Below are 18,292 nucleotides of genomic sequence, written 5' to 3'. Positions count from 1 at the left end.
GTGTAAGCAGCCAATGGTCTGGATTTCCTTCTAATTTCATTCCGACTATATCGAGCTCAGCCTCAGCATTTCCCTTTTCAGATTTTAAGTCTTCATGTTCGAATTTCTGACAACCCAAGCCTCGACTTCGTTGATTATTCAGTCTTTTTCTCAGGTCACCTCTCTTTTGGCAGTCCCCTCCCGGGAACCGAACGGGAGACCAATTCGAAATCTTTTGCCAATGGAGAGATCATCATGACTCTTCTTCAATTACAGGCCAAACTTACTTATTTCGGATGTCTACGACCGCCATTACCGATGACTGTTATTAAAAATTTAAGCATTGGCTACGTTCAAACACAGGACCCTAAATTTTTGATTACTAGTCAAAGATGGTACCCCTATATCGCGGATACAATCTCTATTTGGGGTATATGACTGTTAAGTAAACAAATTCAAGTCGCAGAGCTCAGTTAAGAAGTCATTGTATTTCACAAATATATGTTTTTAATACCGATATTAGTGATTGAGTTGCTGTAATGAAGAGTTCCATTGTGGGTGAACTGCTCCATAGTATTGGATGCTACACAGTAAAAACAAAATACTATAAAATGAAAAACATATAAACAACGCAGTAATACAGAAAAATCAGCAGAATGTTTGTACCTGCAGACAGGACATAGGAGGAGGTTAATATCACAGCTGTTTACCTCGAACATAAACGTGTCCACTTCCTCTTGAATCTCTTCGTCCGTTAGCTTCTGACCTTGCTCTGATTCAGTGAGAAGCATGTCCAGGAAAGCCACGCGTCGTTTTCTCCCTGTGAAAGAAAGTCTCATTATCATCCTGTTTTAGAAACCGTATCTGTTTACGAGAATCTCATATGAAAGGTAAAATACCTAGTTCATCGTACTGTGGAGTTTTACCATCAATTTTAACAGTCATCCTCGCCTTTTTCTTCTCTTGGATCACCTGAAAATTAATGGCTTTCGTTATATCAAAATCTTATTGATGTTCTATTCTGTATCTTATTGGAAGTAGTTGATGCAAAATTCACACTCAGACAGCTAAGTACTTCTCTAATGAAAGTTAGTACAATACGAATACTTAGATGTTGCATGACTATTTATTTCTAACTACTTAAGTACAAGCATCTTGTCATAAAGCATACTTCGGTGAGTAAAAAAAAAAAAATTTAGATATCCAGAAAAAAATATGAAGACAAGAACTGTAGTGATAGAACTTGAGACAGTAAGCTGCTGACTTATTGTCATATCTGTCTGGAGCCGTTGCGACAACAAGCGTGTTCGAGGATGAATCGATGAAATCGACAAACAGAACACAATGCGAAAGATTCTACCCACGATTTCGGTACAGAAATGTGAGGAGCAAGAAAATGCCATCGTTTCTTTAATACAGCCTGAAGGTTAATCAGAAGTGTGACGGGTCTAACTGTTTCTCCAGATGATTTAATACGTCCCAAAGACAAAAAGAAACAAGTATAAATTTTTCACCTGCAAGGAAACATCTGTCTGCTGCATGAATCAGTATGCCCATATAATGCGATTTAAGCATTCACAGTGTTATGTGTGTTCGATGGCAAGAAAATTATGCAACTCCTCTGTAGTCTCCGCTGTTTGCCTTCTATATGGCTAAATGGATCCACATAATGCTGCAGAAGTACTCATACGTGTATTACTGCACCATAATTACCCGATAAGTCCTCTGTATAACAGGAACTAGCTGGATTATGTCTCTAGGTATAGTCATTGTCTAGTTCAATTTGCCTCTCAGTGCAAGAGGAAAACTGATTGGATGGGCACGATGACATTCTGTTAAGATCGCTTAGTTTTTATAGGAGAAAAAGACGAAGATGATGAACAATGTGACAGACGGCTTGGTAAGTTAAGCACTACAGAAACGGGAACGAAATGCCGAGAGAACTGCAATTGCTGTAAGTACACTAAACAAGAAAATTCTATTCTTAAGATTGAGTATTGTGCTGGAGATATGGTTCGTGCTGACAGTCACAGATGGTGGCTCGGGGCTGCAGGTCTGCGCTCTTCCAGTAGCTGTACACTGCACACCGGCTCTAGTCTCAAATGACGCTGGACAGAAGGCGTGAGCAAAGTCTCTGTCCATTTCACCGATCTAAATAAAACCATAATCCACCGCCGAGATCGTTTTGTGCTTAACAAAACTAGTATAAAGAGAAACGCAAACAAAATTAGTAAATACAGCAGAGTTGCTATCGTCAAACGAGTGCGACGGGTTACTGATCGCTTCATAGAAAACCGTAAACTTGAGACCCATTATGCTATCTTATCAGCCAGACCCTCCACTAATATTTTTAAAATTGTTATTCCAAATAAACGCGGCAAATAGCCCATACAACCAAGTACATGACTGGAAATCTGAGGCTAAGTTGTAAGACATATGCACAGCGAAACTTTTACAATTAAAATTTATATACGTTGTTTTCATGAATACAAAGGCAAAGAACATTGTGTCGTTCACAGTGAAGCTTATCCGTAATGTAAGAGGTAAAGAAACCTGTCAGGTGATAAATACAGACTTATGTATCATTAGACATTCATTTTACAACAACGGTTTTTCAAATACATTACAGGTTTGATTCCTGCATATAGCTTTTCCTCCCGTGACAGTTACCTTCCGATGAAGGGAAGAATTAGAAAGCCATTGCGTATGAGGTATGTGCTGTTACATAGTCCGGGGCCAAGTTCCACATTGTATAATGATGATCGTTCCTCTTCCACAGTAATTGCAAGCTGTCGATGCTAATCACCGTCTGAAAGGAATATCATAGTGGGGGCAAGTAGACTGCTATCTTTATCAAGAGGGTCAGCGTGTCAATTGCCCTTACGCCGATGTATCCCGGTATCTAATGGAAATATATAAATGTCGATCTATCGATCTCGTTAGATGTTGTAGGATGCTGTGTGTTGCATAGTTCGTTGTTTCTTCGGAAGCGGCTCTTTCAATTGACAAAAAGACACTCATGGAGGTGGTATGCATGAGTGCTCCTTCTACTTTTAGCTCCGTTACAAATAATATGACCTGTAAGGTAGCGAATACTTAGCTGTTAACTCTATGAGTAGTAAGAAGGATCGGCTAAATCCACTTACTTCTTAGTAGGACATAGCTCCTGCAGAGATGCGAGAAATTTTCGATCCACCTGTAAACAACGCATGTATGCAGAGTGAAGCGACGAATGAAAATTTTTACCAAGGCCGAGATTGTAATCCCACATCTCCTGTTCTCTAAGGAGACGCTCTAACCATTACGCCACGCTGTCACTGTGGCGTTGCGTAGACTACTCTAGCAAGCCTTCCTCCTAAGTCCAAATTCCCGTTCATGCCTCAGCTCACTTTGCTATTCTGTTCGCTTCTGTCTACATATGTACATAATAGATGTTTGAGACTTGGAAAGATCTCTGGAACAATGTAGATCCATTTCATTAAAGCACCCGCGCCTGGATTTCAGGCAGGATCCCCCATTTCGTGCGACCGAAAGGTGCCAATACAGTTCGAGAGCCTCTGCAATGTTCGAGTTTAGAGTTCGAGTTTAATCCCACGTCTCCTGTTCTCTAAGGAGACGCTCTAACCATTACGCCACGCTGTCACTGTGGCGTTGCGTAGACTACTCTAGCAAGCCTTCCTCCTAAGTCCAAATTCCCGTTCATGCCTCAGCTCACTTTGCTGTTCTGTTCGCTTCTGTCTACATATGTACATAATAGATGTTTGAGACTTGGAAAGATCTCTGGAACAATGTAGATCCATTTCATTAAAGCACCCGCGCCTGGATTTCAGGCAGGATCCCCCATTTCGTGCGATCGAAAGGTGCCAATACAGTTCGAGAGCCTCTGCAATGTTCGAGTTTAGAGGGCATGCCAAGTGAATGCGAATTTGGATTGAAGAAGGAGGCACGCTGTGGCAGTCTGTGCAGATGTGCAAAGCCACTGTGCCGGAATGGTGTATTAGTTAACGCATCTGCCCAGTGAGCGGACACCCTGGTTTGAATTCTGGCCTTGGTACAAGTTTTCATTCGTCATAGAGGGCTGGGACGTGAAAAGGTCTCTAGAACCATCTCTAGAACCATATAGTGTGATTTCATCTATAAGCATTTTGTCCCGGACGTTTCTAAAGAAATACACTCATCAAAAAGTATCGCACCACCTCGGTTCCGATACTTCTGGAAACCGTACAGAAAACTGGAATAGTGGTCAACATAAACATCATTTTCACCCATTTTATTGCTCATGGAAACCACACATTGCATGTTGTGCCACCATACAGTGAGACCTTCAGAGGTGGCGGTCCAGATTGCTGTAAACGCACCAGTACTTCTAATACCCAGTAGCACGTCCTCTTGCATTGATGCATGCCTGTATTCATCGTGGCATACTGTCCACAAGTTCATCAGTGCACTGTTGGCCCAGATAATCCCAGCCCTCAACGGAGATTCGCCGTAGATCACTCAGAGTGGTTGTCTGATTGAAGGCATATGCGACACTCATCGGTGAAGAGAACGTGATTCCAATACTGAGCGGTGAATTCGGATTGTTGTTGGGCCCATCTGTACAGCGCTACATGGTGTCGTGGTTGCAAAGATGGACCTCGCCATGGACGTCGGGAGTGAAGTTGCGTATCATGCAGCCTATTGCGCACAGCTTGAGTCGTAACAGACGTCCTGTGGCTACACGAAAAGCGTTATTCAACTTGGTGGCGTTGCTGTCAGGTTTCCTCCGAGCCATAATCCGTAGGCAGAGGTCATCCACTGCAGTAGTAACCCTTGAGCAGCCTGAGCGAGATATGTCATCGACAGTTCCTGTCTCTCTATATCCCCTCCATGTCCGAACAACATCGCTTTCGTCCACTCCGAGACGCCTGGACACTTCCCTTGTTTATAGCCCTTCTTGGCCGAAAGTAACAATGCGGACGTGACTGAACCGCGGTATTGACCGTTTAGGTATGGTTGAACTACAGACAGCACGACCCTTGTACCTCCTTAAAAAATGGTTCTGACCACTATGGGACTTAACTGCTGTGGTCATCAGTCCCCTAGAACTTAGAACTGCTTAAACCTAACTAACCTCAAGACATCACACACATCCATGCCCGAGGCAGGATTCGAACCTGCGACCGTTGCGGTCATCCGGCTCCAGACTGTAGCGCCTAGAACAGCACGGCCACTCCGACCGGCGTACCTCCTTCCTGGTGGAATGACTTGAACTGATCGGATGTCGGACCCCCTCCGTCTAATAGGCGCTGCTCGTGCATGGTTGTTTATATCTTTTGGCGGGTTTAGTGACGTCTCTGAACAGTCAAAGAGACTGTGTCTGTGATACAATATCCACAGTCAACGTCTATCTTCAGGAGTTCTGGAAACCGGGATGATGCAAAACTTTTTTTGATGTTAGTATAATTAATACAGGGCGGTGAATCTTGTTCGCTTAGTTGGAGTTGTTATCCATCAATCAGTTACCTTCTAGCCTTGTTTCCTACCTCAGTGTTTGTGATTGCCTTCATGTATTATATACATTTAGTATTAAATCAGCCAGATTCAGTGTCAGTAGTTTTAAACAGCATCCCTAACTGTTTGATAAATGGTGAGCCACTGCTCACTCCGAAGCGTAAGTGAGGATCGACCTCATTCCTATTTTTCAAAATCAAAGAAGAATCATATGCAACCAACTGAATGAAAATTTATGACGATACGCTGTTAGGAGTAATAGTGATCGACATTAGTGAACAAGTGGCAAAAATCCGACTTCTTCAAATTTCTTAGGCCGTTATAATCGTATTGTGCACACGTAAAAGAGATTAGCGTTTAACGCTTCGTAGGTGACGAGGTCATTACAGACAGGGCACATCCCAGACTGAGACAGGATATCGGAATCGTCATTTTCGTAATAACCACACGATAATTAATTGTGTTTTACTGGCACCTGCTCAAAGAATTTCGGACAGGGTTTGAACACTGCTGATACTCCAGAATGGCAGTCCACTGACTTGATCAATGCCGTTACCCCGTTCTGTGGATCAATGCGAGAGTCCAGGTCATACATCTGTGACAACCATAGATGACTTCCAATTGTTCTTCTTCATAATAACGGATATTATTTACAATTTTTCGTGCATATCGATGCTGCTAGACGCAAGTAAACTTACTTTTTGGGAGAATCCATGTAGTACTTTAAGCTGCTTATAGAACTCCCTTCCTGACGGAGATATCCGGAAAACGAAATCGCTCTGCAGCCACGGGCTAAGTATTCTCCGAACTGTGATTTCTCCGACTCTGAAATAAAATAACGAAAATGATGTAGTACTTGTAACACAACTGTTCTCATAAAATAGTACATAAATCACGCGGAAGTAATATAAGATACTAGTGATTCGTGTGCCCTAACTGGAAAAATTGTTGAATTCCCTTAGACTCACACCTTTCCTCATGGAAATATTTACACTGTAGCTCATGTGTGATCATTCGGTGTATATACTTCTCACGACGGAGAGTGGAGTGTAATGTGGAGCATTTGGTGATAGTGGTGTAAATACTTTACTGGTAAATTACATGGAGCTATTCTTACCATACGTAATTTAACAATATGTGACCAGAACTAGTGGTACTAAATCATTCAGTATTATTGATAACCAAAACAAATAAATATCTTCTAATGTTCAGCAAACATTTATGTCAATTATAGCAAACCTAGTAAAGTACAACGCTGTGCCGAAGCGAACTTAAGATGACCTGTATTGTGAGTAGCACTGTAGTGGATCAAATCCAAGTGAAGCTTCAGAGAACCGCGGGTGAGAAGAACCTCTCTGCTCCTCTTCCATCCTCCAGCCCTCGACTGCTTCCCCTTCCCTCCCTGTCCCCTCCCCTCACCTCCCAACATTCCTAAGTCACGCCCCATTTTCATAAGCTAAACTTTTTAGGAAGTAGGTCAGTCAGAGAGCTTCAAAGCCAAAGTAAACAATTTTGCTCTCCCCACCACAGCCCATCACTTTACTCTTCACATTTTTCAATTCCTTCTGAAGTAAGCCACGCCCTTTCTTGGGAAAATGCCAGAGAGCTTCTAATTCAACGCACACGCACACATGCACACAAACAAGAGCGCGCGCACACGTACACACGCAAACTGCTCTCTCAGTCACAACCCAGTTCGTTATTGCCGTAAAAAGCAACACCATCTTTGTTCTCATAGTTCGTTCTATGCAAATTCTAACATTGTGTTCCGGCTTCTTTGCTCCCGTAGTTTGATCTATGATCCCTGTTCTCCCATCTTTTTCTCGTAGTTCAATTTTTAATCTCTGGAGCTGACACAACGTATCACTTGTAATCGGTGGCATTCTTGCACGTGTAGTTCAGACTCTTGTCACATGGATATTACATTAGTACGTTGTTCTATATAACACAGAGGCTCCCTCCTGCTCTGTTTGTTCGATTTCTGCCGCCTCCTCTCCCACCCATGCTCAACTACTTCCTATTTAAATCCTCTTATCTGCCTTCTACGCTCTTGTAGTTCAATCTCGAACCCCCAAAGATATTACTAAGTTAGTCTGTTACGTGCATTCCAGAACACCCTTCTTACTCTGCTAATTCGGTCCCTGAACACTTCAGCGCCACTTTCATTTCTTGTAGTTTGATATCTGTTTCCATTCCCTCCCATCTTTGGTCTCTGATCCCTAAGATAGTTTCACTATGTCGATATTGACCACTGCCGCCCCATTTTTGTCCTTTTAGTTCGTTGTCTTACCACCTTCCCTGCCATCTTTGTTCTTTAAGCCTGATTCCTGACCGACGGAAACGTTACAAAGGAGTTTGTTCTATGCACCCCGCAGCCTCCACCTTGCACTGTGAGTTTAGTCGCCGACGTCTTTCCGCAACATTTGTTCTCATAGTTCCGTCTCTGAATACCTGCTCCGCCCTCTTGATCCTTCAGGAAACTATAAGTTAAAAATTAAGCTGAATTCATTTCTTAAATAATCATTACGTAAGAATTACTATATCTGTGGAATCCTGATCAAATGGAAGGGCTGGGTGTTTTATATATGACAGAACTATGTTGTCTGACTGGGTGCAGGTTCCAGTACTGGGGAGGAAGGCTCCAGTGACCACATACGCTGCACCATGATCAACGAACTCTAAACTTGAATGTCACACAGGATCTTTCAGGTGTGCAGCAAGGGCTGTGTACATCATTGTGAGACGTCCAGTGCCAGGCAAGCAAGTTCCAATCATTGAGTATGCTGAGACCTGATCTTTGGCCGGCCGGTGTGGCCGTGCGGTTCTAGGCGCTTCAGTCTGGAACCGCGCGACCGCTACGGTCGCAGGTTCGAATCCTAACTCGGGCGTGGATGTGTGTGATGTCCTTAGGTTAGTTAGGTTTAAGTAGTTCTAAGTTCTAGGGGACTGATGACCTCAGATGTTAAGTCCCATAGTGCTCAGAGCCATTTGAACCTGTTCTTAAAAAACAGGGAATGATGTATCGGTTGTAGCCGAAGTAACAAAAGATACAACTGATATTCGAAATAAATCTGAGAAAATCGTTGTACCATTTAGCACATTTGACAAGGTATTATATGATGATAATAAATCGACTAGAGAGTATATATGTCAAATTGAGCTGCATAGATTTTCCACTACAAAGCAATGTAAATTGACATTATCAGCAAAAGGTGATATACACTTCATGTTCGATGGTGAAGTAAGCACTATAGTTGGAATAGGGAACTTATATATTTGTTGAGAACTAGACATCAGCTCAACTACCTTTGTCACATCTGTATGGGTCAGAGATCGAACTACAAGAACAAGGCAGTGGAGAGGCTGTCAGGGATCGAACTATCAGAGCAAAGATGATGTAGCGGGGTTAGAGATCAAAGTAGCAGAGCAACACGGCAGCTCTGGTGTTCATACTGATTGGCCTTTTCACTTTTTATGGCAGTAAAATGCAGGGTTATGATTGGGAGAGAAAGATATTCGTGTGTGTGTGTGTGTGTGTGTGTGTGTGTGTGTGTATGTATGTATGTGTTTTGCCTCATAAGCTGTCTCTGTGGCCTATGCTCAAGAAAAAGGTCTGATTGAAGATGGAGTTGAAAAGCGCAGTACGCACATGTGTGTGTTTTTTGGATGCAGCTGTGTGGTTTGTATAGAATGTGATACAGCATCCCATTGTTCTCCTTGTCTCAGCCCTACCTCTGCATGTAGGTAACCCAACGGTCAGAGGTCAATTTCTATCCAGAATGATTTTTACTACTAAAGTGTTTTGATATCCAATAGACGAGCATTTCGAGGAGGTTAGTTTTTGTCATGATGTATTGTAATACTATGGTCAGCTGGAGTGGAAGTTATTCAAGGAAGTCGGCCGTCCACTTTCTCGACCGCTTACACCCAGAATCTGTCTCCATCCAACGGGTTTATTGTTCCACACGAAGCGTTTCAGCAACAGCCATAACCTGATCAAAATGAGACCTGAAGCATACAAACACTGTATCACATCAGTGACTGCTCTGTACTTTATAGCGATAAATGTTAAACTCTGTTAACGTGAAAGGAGAGCTTGTAAGTATAATCGTCTATCTGATTGAGTTAGTGAAGTTAGAAAATTTTCAAGTTAAATTTCGCACCGGCATTGCTGTATGAGAATTTCAGTACTTTGTATCTCTTTAGGTTACATTTACTTTTTTTGTGTGACACTGTCAGCATTGGCTTACTTAGGTTCTTATTCCTTGCATAGTGTGGAATACTAATTTACATCGAAAAATCTTCTTTTCATGTTGTGTTTAGATGGTTTATGGTAACTGGAAAGTTGATGACGAATGTGGTGAACGTAATTAGATAAAGAAGTGAAATTACAAAAATTAAGGGATGTATTGTGATACTGGCTCTTTTTCTTAATGACATTAAGTTAAAATCATCGTGCAATAACACCCCAATATCTAACTTCTTTATAAATATCATTATATGGAGGAAACAGCACTAGAAAAAATTTAAATCAATTGCAGATATCTTGAACGCCTGCATCCACTGGTACCTCATTTTATATTAGTGGCTTCAACATCGTAGCTCTTTTAATAAAGAGAAAGTAAGGAATTTATAAACAACAGCTAAATCTAAACACTAAGCAAGTGGAAGAAAAAAAGTATGTTTCCTGATTGTGACTGCATACAGACAGTTATCCAACATCTCCAACAGTAGAAACCTTACATGTTTTTAACTTACTTGACTTCATTGTCCAGTCTTACAACTTTTCAATTAACACATTGTTTACTTTCTTTCCAGTATTTACAAAGTAATTACAAGTTCATCAATCCTATCATTTCAGGTTGATATGTACTTAGTTTGACTAGGACAGACTAGATAACAGAATGTATAAATTACTTTTATGTGAGAAGGTAAATAAGTGGTTAATATGGACTTTTTATGCCTCATTATTAACTAAAGATCAATAAAATTTTCTCGTAAATGTTGTGTACAGCTACGTCTAGCGGCATAATGTTTGTTTGGTATATTGCCGGATAGAATTACTGAATTTCTGTATCAGTCCAAAAGCTACAAATGTTGTCAACCCCAATATGAGTTAGCTTGCGTCCTTATGAGGCTTGTTTGTGATAAATGGGTGACGGTAAATAAAAATCCTACATTGTGACAATATATTACATCTCAGTGCGAATATTCACCTATTATTTGATGAAGAATGTCTGAGAATGTAGTAGATCAATAGATCAACAACTACATACAATCATGTTTCACCATATGCATCACGGTTATGCAAAATAAAGGGACTGTGAAATTAGTACGCTATAGTAGCTAGGTGAAATGTTTATGTTCCTGGATCATAATTTGTCGAATTGGCATATATACACATTTCGTTTTACCAAATGAGTTCGTTAGTTTCGAACGTTTTTGGTTTATCACGTGTACCCCCATGTGAACTGGAGATCAGTTGGTAGTAAATAAGCGTATACTTCCAGCTTAGTATAATTATTATCATGAATACTATTTTTATTATTTATTCTGCAAATTTTGGGAGTAAATGAATTGAAACAGAAGGTAGAAAGATCTTTCCACGTTTGGAGCAAGAGAGTAAGTAGAATGGCGATGTATTACCGTTGGGGTAAATAAGATTACCTGTATATTGAAGTCACATAAGCAGACTCGAGATTCTTCTGTGCGTTAACGGAAGTTCCCATCGCCGTTTCTGTAAAATGAAGAACATATTTTTCTCATTTGAATAGAAGAATCTTTCCGTACAGAGTTAAATTTTGTTACATAACTCAATTACCAGACCCAGCGTATAATCCGAATCACACTTCAGGTTAATGTACGTGTAACTGTAATGCACCTGATGATGGTAGCATGCTGTCGAGGCGCAAGGTGCAGATAAATATTAGTGAAAAAGAGCTGAAGCAGCAAAACGTATTTCATAAAACATTCATTCAGTGTGGGAACGATATGCATGTGGTAATAATAGTTCCTCTAGCAAATAGTTGTCGAACAGAGCAGATAGCATCTTTCTCATCGTTATTTATAGGAAAAATCTGGCAGGAACAACATTTAATTTCGGATGACATAACTTTTGCTCTACCCCAAACGTACCAGGAATTGTGAGAACCTTATTGGCCTATTTATACATTCACGGTACACAATCTGTAGTCTAAATATAGTCAAATGTTCTCTTATGTGGCACAAAATCATTATTTCAAATAAAGTTATGTTAGAAGGTGGCTCTAGATTCTGTGTCGAAACTTGAAGTGATATCACGATCGTAAAGACACTTTAAACTAAGATATAAGCACTATTTATACTTGCAAACGTCTGCTCATGATAAAATATAGTAACAACGCAATTGGAGTGGAAGTGTACATTTTGAGTGAAAGAAACACATTAGCAGGCCTTTTAAGAACAATTCTATTGTGTCAATTTTTGTTGATAACACATTATAATCAGCCATTTGTTAGGACTGGGCCATTTCTTTATGCAAGGTCTGAATTACACAAATCAAGGAATTTCTTGTGCTTTATACTAGTGATGGATCTGCTGATGAAAATATTTATAGCAGATAGGGCTGCATGCTCGTATTCACTCATCTTTCGATGCTTGACGGTAGTCTTTTAAGTAGCTACCGTCGCTAGCGAACTAAACCTGTAAGTTGTGATTAACTCGTATTAACTCCGCACATATACCAGGGAATGAACACTGTTTACGAATAACAAGTCCTTCCTTCCACAAACTTAATTAAAAGTTTTAGACCACTTTGTTATGGGAGTGTATACACTGAAAATGATCATGTCACCAGGGTGCTCTTATTTTCACTAAGTGGGAGGAGTTAGGTTGCCACTGTTCCAGATTTCTACTGTTGCTGGAATTGTCAACAATCCTAACTGACAAACGGTCACCACTAAGGTGTTGACATGTTCAAACTATCATGAAACAGGTTAATGATTATTCCATCTGACTCTGAAAAGGTAACTACACTATGCTATAAACTCTGGATAAAACACTGAAAATGACCATGTCACCAGGGTGTCCTTATTTTCACTAAGTGGGAGGAGTTAGCTTGCCACTGTTCCAGATTTCTACCATTGCTGGAATTGTCAACAATCCTAACTGACAAACGGTCACCACTAAGGTGTTAACATGTTCAAACTGTCATGAAACTGGTTAGTGATTGTTCTATCTGACTCTTAAAAGGTAACGTCACTATACTATAAACTCTGGATAGAACAAAATTTCATATAGTGGTCTACTGGACGATGGTACACAGTACAGCGTCGTAACACTTCCTTTGAGAAAGTCTGATCTATGTTGTGTTTAGCAGGAAAGTGGGAAACCTAATACTGAATCAATCGTTGAGACAGAATGGGCACACTGTCACATTTATTTTATTTAATTACTTATTACTTAATTAGCTTGAACAGATTAGGACCTTAAGGGCATTTCTTACATCTGACCACGCAAAACACATACAAAAATATTATGTAGCAGTCACAATAATAGTAATTTTCAGTAGTAATAAAATAATAATTAGCAATAATAACAGTAATGATAAGACAATGATAAAATAATGGAGGAATTAAGACTGATATTAATTTAGTTGTTACATAACAAAGTGAGAAACGATAATTTGCATTATTAACAAAAATAATAATTTATAATAATAATAATAGTAAAAACACTAATAACAATAATAAAATAATGAAGACATTAAGAATAATACTGATTAGATTAGCTTTTTTGAAGCCTTGTTTGTTATTAGAAGAAGTGGAAAGGATAATGAAAGAGGAGACTTTGAAGTGGAAGTAACAATGGCTGCTATGAAAGAAGTATTTTAATAGAGAGTCTGTAAACAAGGAGAGGGAACAATGGTGGGGAAGAAAGGGCTAATGAAAGTGAGCTGGAAGAAGACATATCTGCCGTATTTTACAGACTATAAAACACTATAGACTATAAGATACACCTTAATTTTTAAGTAATTTTTTAAAAATATAGCACTTCTACAGTTTTTGTTATTAGATTGCAAGTCCAGACTAAGAAAAAGTCTTCTTTAAAATCACTGAAATCAACATCTGAATATTCTTCTTCATCTTCTTCTTCGTCGTCGTCGTCATCTTCGTTGTTCTGTTCATATATAAGACGGTCTTCACTACCACCGAGAGCGGTACTTATGCCACACTTCTTGAAATACTTAACAATAATGTCTTCTCTCACTTTAGAACACGACTGTTTTTATCCCCTGGCACACTTGTTTCATTGTAGATAGTTTTAAAGCTACATTCGGCTTGAATTCATACTGTGTTTCATCCATCATCCATCCATTCCATTGCTTTCCAAAATGCACTTTAAATGGTTTATTTAACGAGATATGAAGACATTGCAGTTATGAAGTATGTCTTCCCGCAATAACAGCAAGCTGTGTATTTCCCTGTTTCAGTTTCTCTTTCACAGAATTTTTCAAATTATTGCTTAGCTGATCTACTACAAGTTGGGAACACTTCTTCAATAAAGCATCTTTCCTTCTCTCTGCAGCCCGTTAAGCCGTAATTTCACACAAGAGTGGTCCATCCATCCCTTGTCATGTACGTGAACAACAACATCTGGCCGCTACGGTCGCTGGTTCGAATCCTGCCTCGGGCATGGATGTGTGTGACGTCCTTAGGTTAGTTAGGTTTAAGTAGTTCTACGTTCTAGGGGACTGATGACCTGAGATGTTAAGTACCCTAGTGCTCAGAGCCATTTGAATGATTTGAACAACACCTGGCAGTATTTTAGAAGGTTTTGGCACTGTTTTGCCCTTGAAAATGATCATTGGAATAAGTTTAGAATAGTCAGCACAGCATCAAAGGGCAACAGTGTAGTTCTTTTTTCATGCCTACCTGTTTTTACAATTACAGTTTTAGCACCTTTCATGGTAACAGTTATATTGCTAGGCACATCAACTGTCAGAGGAACTTCGTCCATATTCGCTATTAGGCGTAGTACTAATCTTCTTTCGATGTTGAATAATAAAGCAATAGAAAGATGTTTTCTCTTCAAACTATTCCGACATTTCCTGAGAAATTTTGCTTTTGGTTCGCCTTGTAGAACCAATCAACTCCACCTTGAAACTCTGTTAAGTTCCACTGTAGCGTTAGCTTACGAGCGTCTCTGTGAATCAGTTTTGTATTAATTCCAGGGCCATTTTGACGGTTTCCTTGAATCCATTTCAATGTGTCATCTTCTAGTATTGACCATTTTGCACTCCGTCCTTTCTTTGCACGTTTAGTCTTCCTCATTTTTGTCAGTTCTTCTTTACTAGTCCGCCAGCCGCGAATGGTTTTTTCTGTTGGTGAAGAGCCGAAATGCCTCTCAGTTGCTCTGTTTCAACGTTCTTCTGCACATGCTATTACTTTCAATTTATTGCCCGTATCATATGAACCCCTTTTACTTGTTTTCCATTACGAAACTAGCTAGTAACAAGAGTATTGTACTGTTACCGATAACACACATCACTTTCAGTTCAAGTTTCTGGCACCGTAGGCTGCAATGGCGTATGATGAGTTAGACAGTGTTCTGGGTTTATGATGGCGGGAGCGGAGGGAGACAGTGTTAGCAAGCTTCTGAATCCCTGCAACTCTTGTTCGTCGCATCGGTACACTGCTGCTGCGAGTTGAATCCAATGTTGCCAGACAGAGATAGGTTTCCTGCGGCATCGAATATATGGCCATTTTTAAGACTAGCAGGAATTTTAAATGAAACACTGGACATTTTTATATTAATTTCAAATATAAGAGGCACCTGAAATTTGCAGGCAGTTCTTGGAAGAAATAAGTGAATCTTACAGGTCGCAAAATACGGTATTTGCTAGAATGTGAGCCGTTAGCGATTTTGAAGTTTGAAAGGATTTTAAATTCTCGAACGTTATGACAAAGATTATTTCAAAATTGGGTTCCTGATACAGAAAATTATCTAGAGAACATGGCAGGATGGTTTAGTGGTACGAAGATGATACTACTTTGTTGAGAACGAGTATTTCTGTTGTGTTGTTCAGACAGTAGCGTAAGGATTGAAGATAAACAGAGAGGAATGCATTAATTGAGAAGATGATGCAGCAAATACAGCTTACGATAATGTCTACGCTCATCGGCATATAGTCATGGTAATTGTTCATAGGCAGGAGTAGTTGGTCGAAATAGCGTACATCATAAATGTATCGCACAATAGCATTGATTGCCAGTTACAGCTGACGTGAGCTATCATAGAAAAATCTTCAGAGAATAGGATCATCTTAATCAAGGATCGGGGAGTACTAGTGGATCCACAAGTTCCTTTTTAAGCTCGAGAGGAAATACTTTCTTATATTTCTATAATGAATGAAGTGATGCTGACACCTTATCACAGACTGTAGTCGAGCGTTCAGTCCAGTATAGGTGATGGTCCAGAACTATCCCCAAATACTTTGCATAAGAAGAGAAGGTGATTTCTTTGCTATTGAGGACTAAGCGTGGAAGAGATTCTCCGAACTGGGGAGCAGCCAGCGTTTTACGAGCGACTAAGACTGCTTGTATTTTACATGGGCTACATTTCAAACCTAAGTTCTATGCCCATTCTGATAAAGTAAGTAGGTACCCGAATGAGTTGAACACTAAAACTTTCTTAATAACCCTAATCTTTACAATAATCTTCCTTCCGAGAATTGGGTCTGTTGAGCTGGCACGGTTTCCTCTAGAAGTCCTCCTGCCATCTTTTCTCTGGTCGACCTTGAGCTCTTACACCATTGGCATGTTAGTATAGCATCGATTTTCGGATCCTCTTTGAACTCATTCGCTGTAAATGATTTCTCCAGTTGTTTCGGTAGTTCTGTATATAATGCATGACGGGTTCCATTTTAAGTTCCCGCAATACATCTTCATGTATTACGTGATCTTATTTGCTTCCAGCATTTCATTTCATAGTCTGGTAACCTTTTCGCATTTTTTTGCCTTTATTGGCCAGACTTCGCTGCCTTAGCGTGTCACAGGCGTATTCTGGTGTGCTTCTGGAGAAGAGAAGGTTTCGTTACCTTATTAATGACTCCCATTGTTTTTGTACACCTGGTGTTTTCTTCAGCTGGATCAACTTCTTTCCGGGGAGGACCGTTTGCAGCCTAAATATGCGAATACGTTTGCTATCTCCAATATTTAATTTTCCTCACAGATCCTACTTTGTTTTTTCGGTGGTAATTTCCATGCTGTATTTCTCGGATATGATCTGTCAAATGTCCAGAGAACGCTGCAGGTCATCCTCTGATGGCACACAGTGAAGCAACTTGATTTTGTGTGGCTGTTTTACTGCAACTCGGGTCTACTGGTTAGTATCGCTGCCTCCAGAACGTGGGGTCCCTCTTTCAATTCCCGGCCGAGTCGGCGATTTCTTCGCTGTGGGACTAGGTGTTAGCGTTCTCCTGCTCATTTCTTCTCGTCTTCACCACAAAGAAGCACGATTGGTCGAAGTTCTGTCTCAGGGAAAGAACTGCATCAGGCAGTCGAGCAACACCAGACAGGGTCTGCTGGCCAATAGTCAAAGAACATTGTTTAATTTTTCCTCGTGCTGTTGATTTGAATGAAGCCGTATGCCACTTAGCTCCACTCTTGAATGATTTTTTTCATACAAAAAATAGGCGAGATTGGTGAAAAGCCGGATCGTTGTGGTACTTCTACCTGTATTCCGCCTCGCTCTGGTGATTTGTCCTCATCCTTGAGAGAGATTAAATTTGATGTCTGAATTTATCATCCTTCAGTTGCTGGGGAACTTGATGATCTTCTAGAGTTTGTAATAATTCGTTTCTGTTGACTTTAACGAAAGTTCTTTTGAAATCGACGAAAGCACTATGTGTTTCTTGACTGAATTCCTCGTGTTTTCCAATCATCAATATCCATCATTGCGAGTTTTCTTTTCGAAAGCCAGAGTATCATGATAATGGCAAAAATTTTATAAGCCTTGTTCAGTAAGCTTATTCATCGGTAGTTATCACTGTTTTTCAGATTTCCTTTCTTGAAGATGGGAATGCGAATTAACTCAGTACAGCTCTCAAGATTAATCGAATCTTCTGAGGGTTAGAAATTTTTATTTTGTTCATTATTTATAAGTTCACACTTAGACATGGTGTCTCTTGAACAGCTCCCTGAGAGCTGACCTGTATGAGGCTCTGAAGTTTGAGGCCATAAATTTTGAAAGTATTGCAGCCGTTTAAATAAACTGATTCACTTTCACATCCTTTCTCTCGCAGTTCAGCGTTTTAAAAATTTTAAACATCTGTGGTTTGGACCTTTGAATATTATGTTATAAAAGGGCCACAAAATCGTCCCAACCAAGTCTGTATTTTGTGCATATTTCTCCTTCAGCGATAGTTTTTTTCCTATGACGTTCTATTTTGTCGTTCCGTTTCCTTGTTGACGGATACTTCACAAATGCCTTTCGTTTGTCCACTACAACATCGTTAGCATCATATTTCTAGTTTCTTCATCATTTCTTCTTATGCCATTTTACTTTTCTGGCAAGGCTCTGATCGGCAGCTTCTCTTGGAATCTATTGGAGAGCCTCCCATTGGTCTTCTGAGCTCTTTCTTACATGTGGTATTTTTACTGGCTCACGAAGTCCTTTTTGGTATAAACAAGGTTACTGGGGCTTCTCAAAAGGCTTAGATGAAAAGCTGGTTCATTGTTCACTGGCAATTTCCAACACTTCATTTTATGTCATTTTGGCCTCTTTCGAATGTGAATTACTAGTGATCACACTCAATTTCAGGACCTCGAAACCCTCTTGC

The 18,292-nt window shown here is 40.1% G+C and overlaps 1 protein-coding gene across 1 annotated transcript in view; it reads right to left on the bottom strand.

Moving 5' to 3' along the window:
• Positions 1 to 18,292, bottom strand: part of LOC124622273 (cytochrome P450 4C1-like) — a 118,498-nt gene that overhangs the window by 39,010 nt on the left and 61,196 nt on the right. The window contains exons 5-8 of the mRNA XM_047147936.1: positions 11,140 to 11,209; positions 6,171 to 6,297; positions 879 to 951; positions 690 to 799 (exon numbers count right to left, since the gene is read on the bottom strand). Coding sequence (XP_047003892.1) covers positions 690 to 799; positions 879 to 951; positions 6,171 to 6,297; positions 11,140 to 11,209 — 380 coding nt within the window. The remainder of the gene's footprint in view (positions 1 to 689; positions 800 to 878; positions 952 to 6,170; positions 6,298 to 11,139; positions 11,210 to 18,292) is intronic.

The sequence above is a fragment of the Schistocerca americana genome, chromosome 7 (genome assembly GCF_021461395.2).
Source record: "Schistocerca americana isolate TAMUIC-IGC-003095 chromosome 7, iqSchAmer2.1, whole genome shotgun sequence".
In the NCBI taxonomy this organism is placed as follows: Eukaryota; Metazoa; Arthropoda; class Insecta; order Orthoptera; family Acrididae; genus Schistocerca; species Schistocerca americana.
This window is presented reverse-complemented; position numbering and strand designations above follow the sequence as displayed.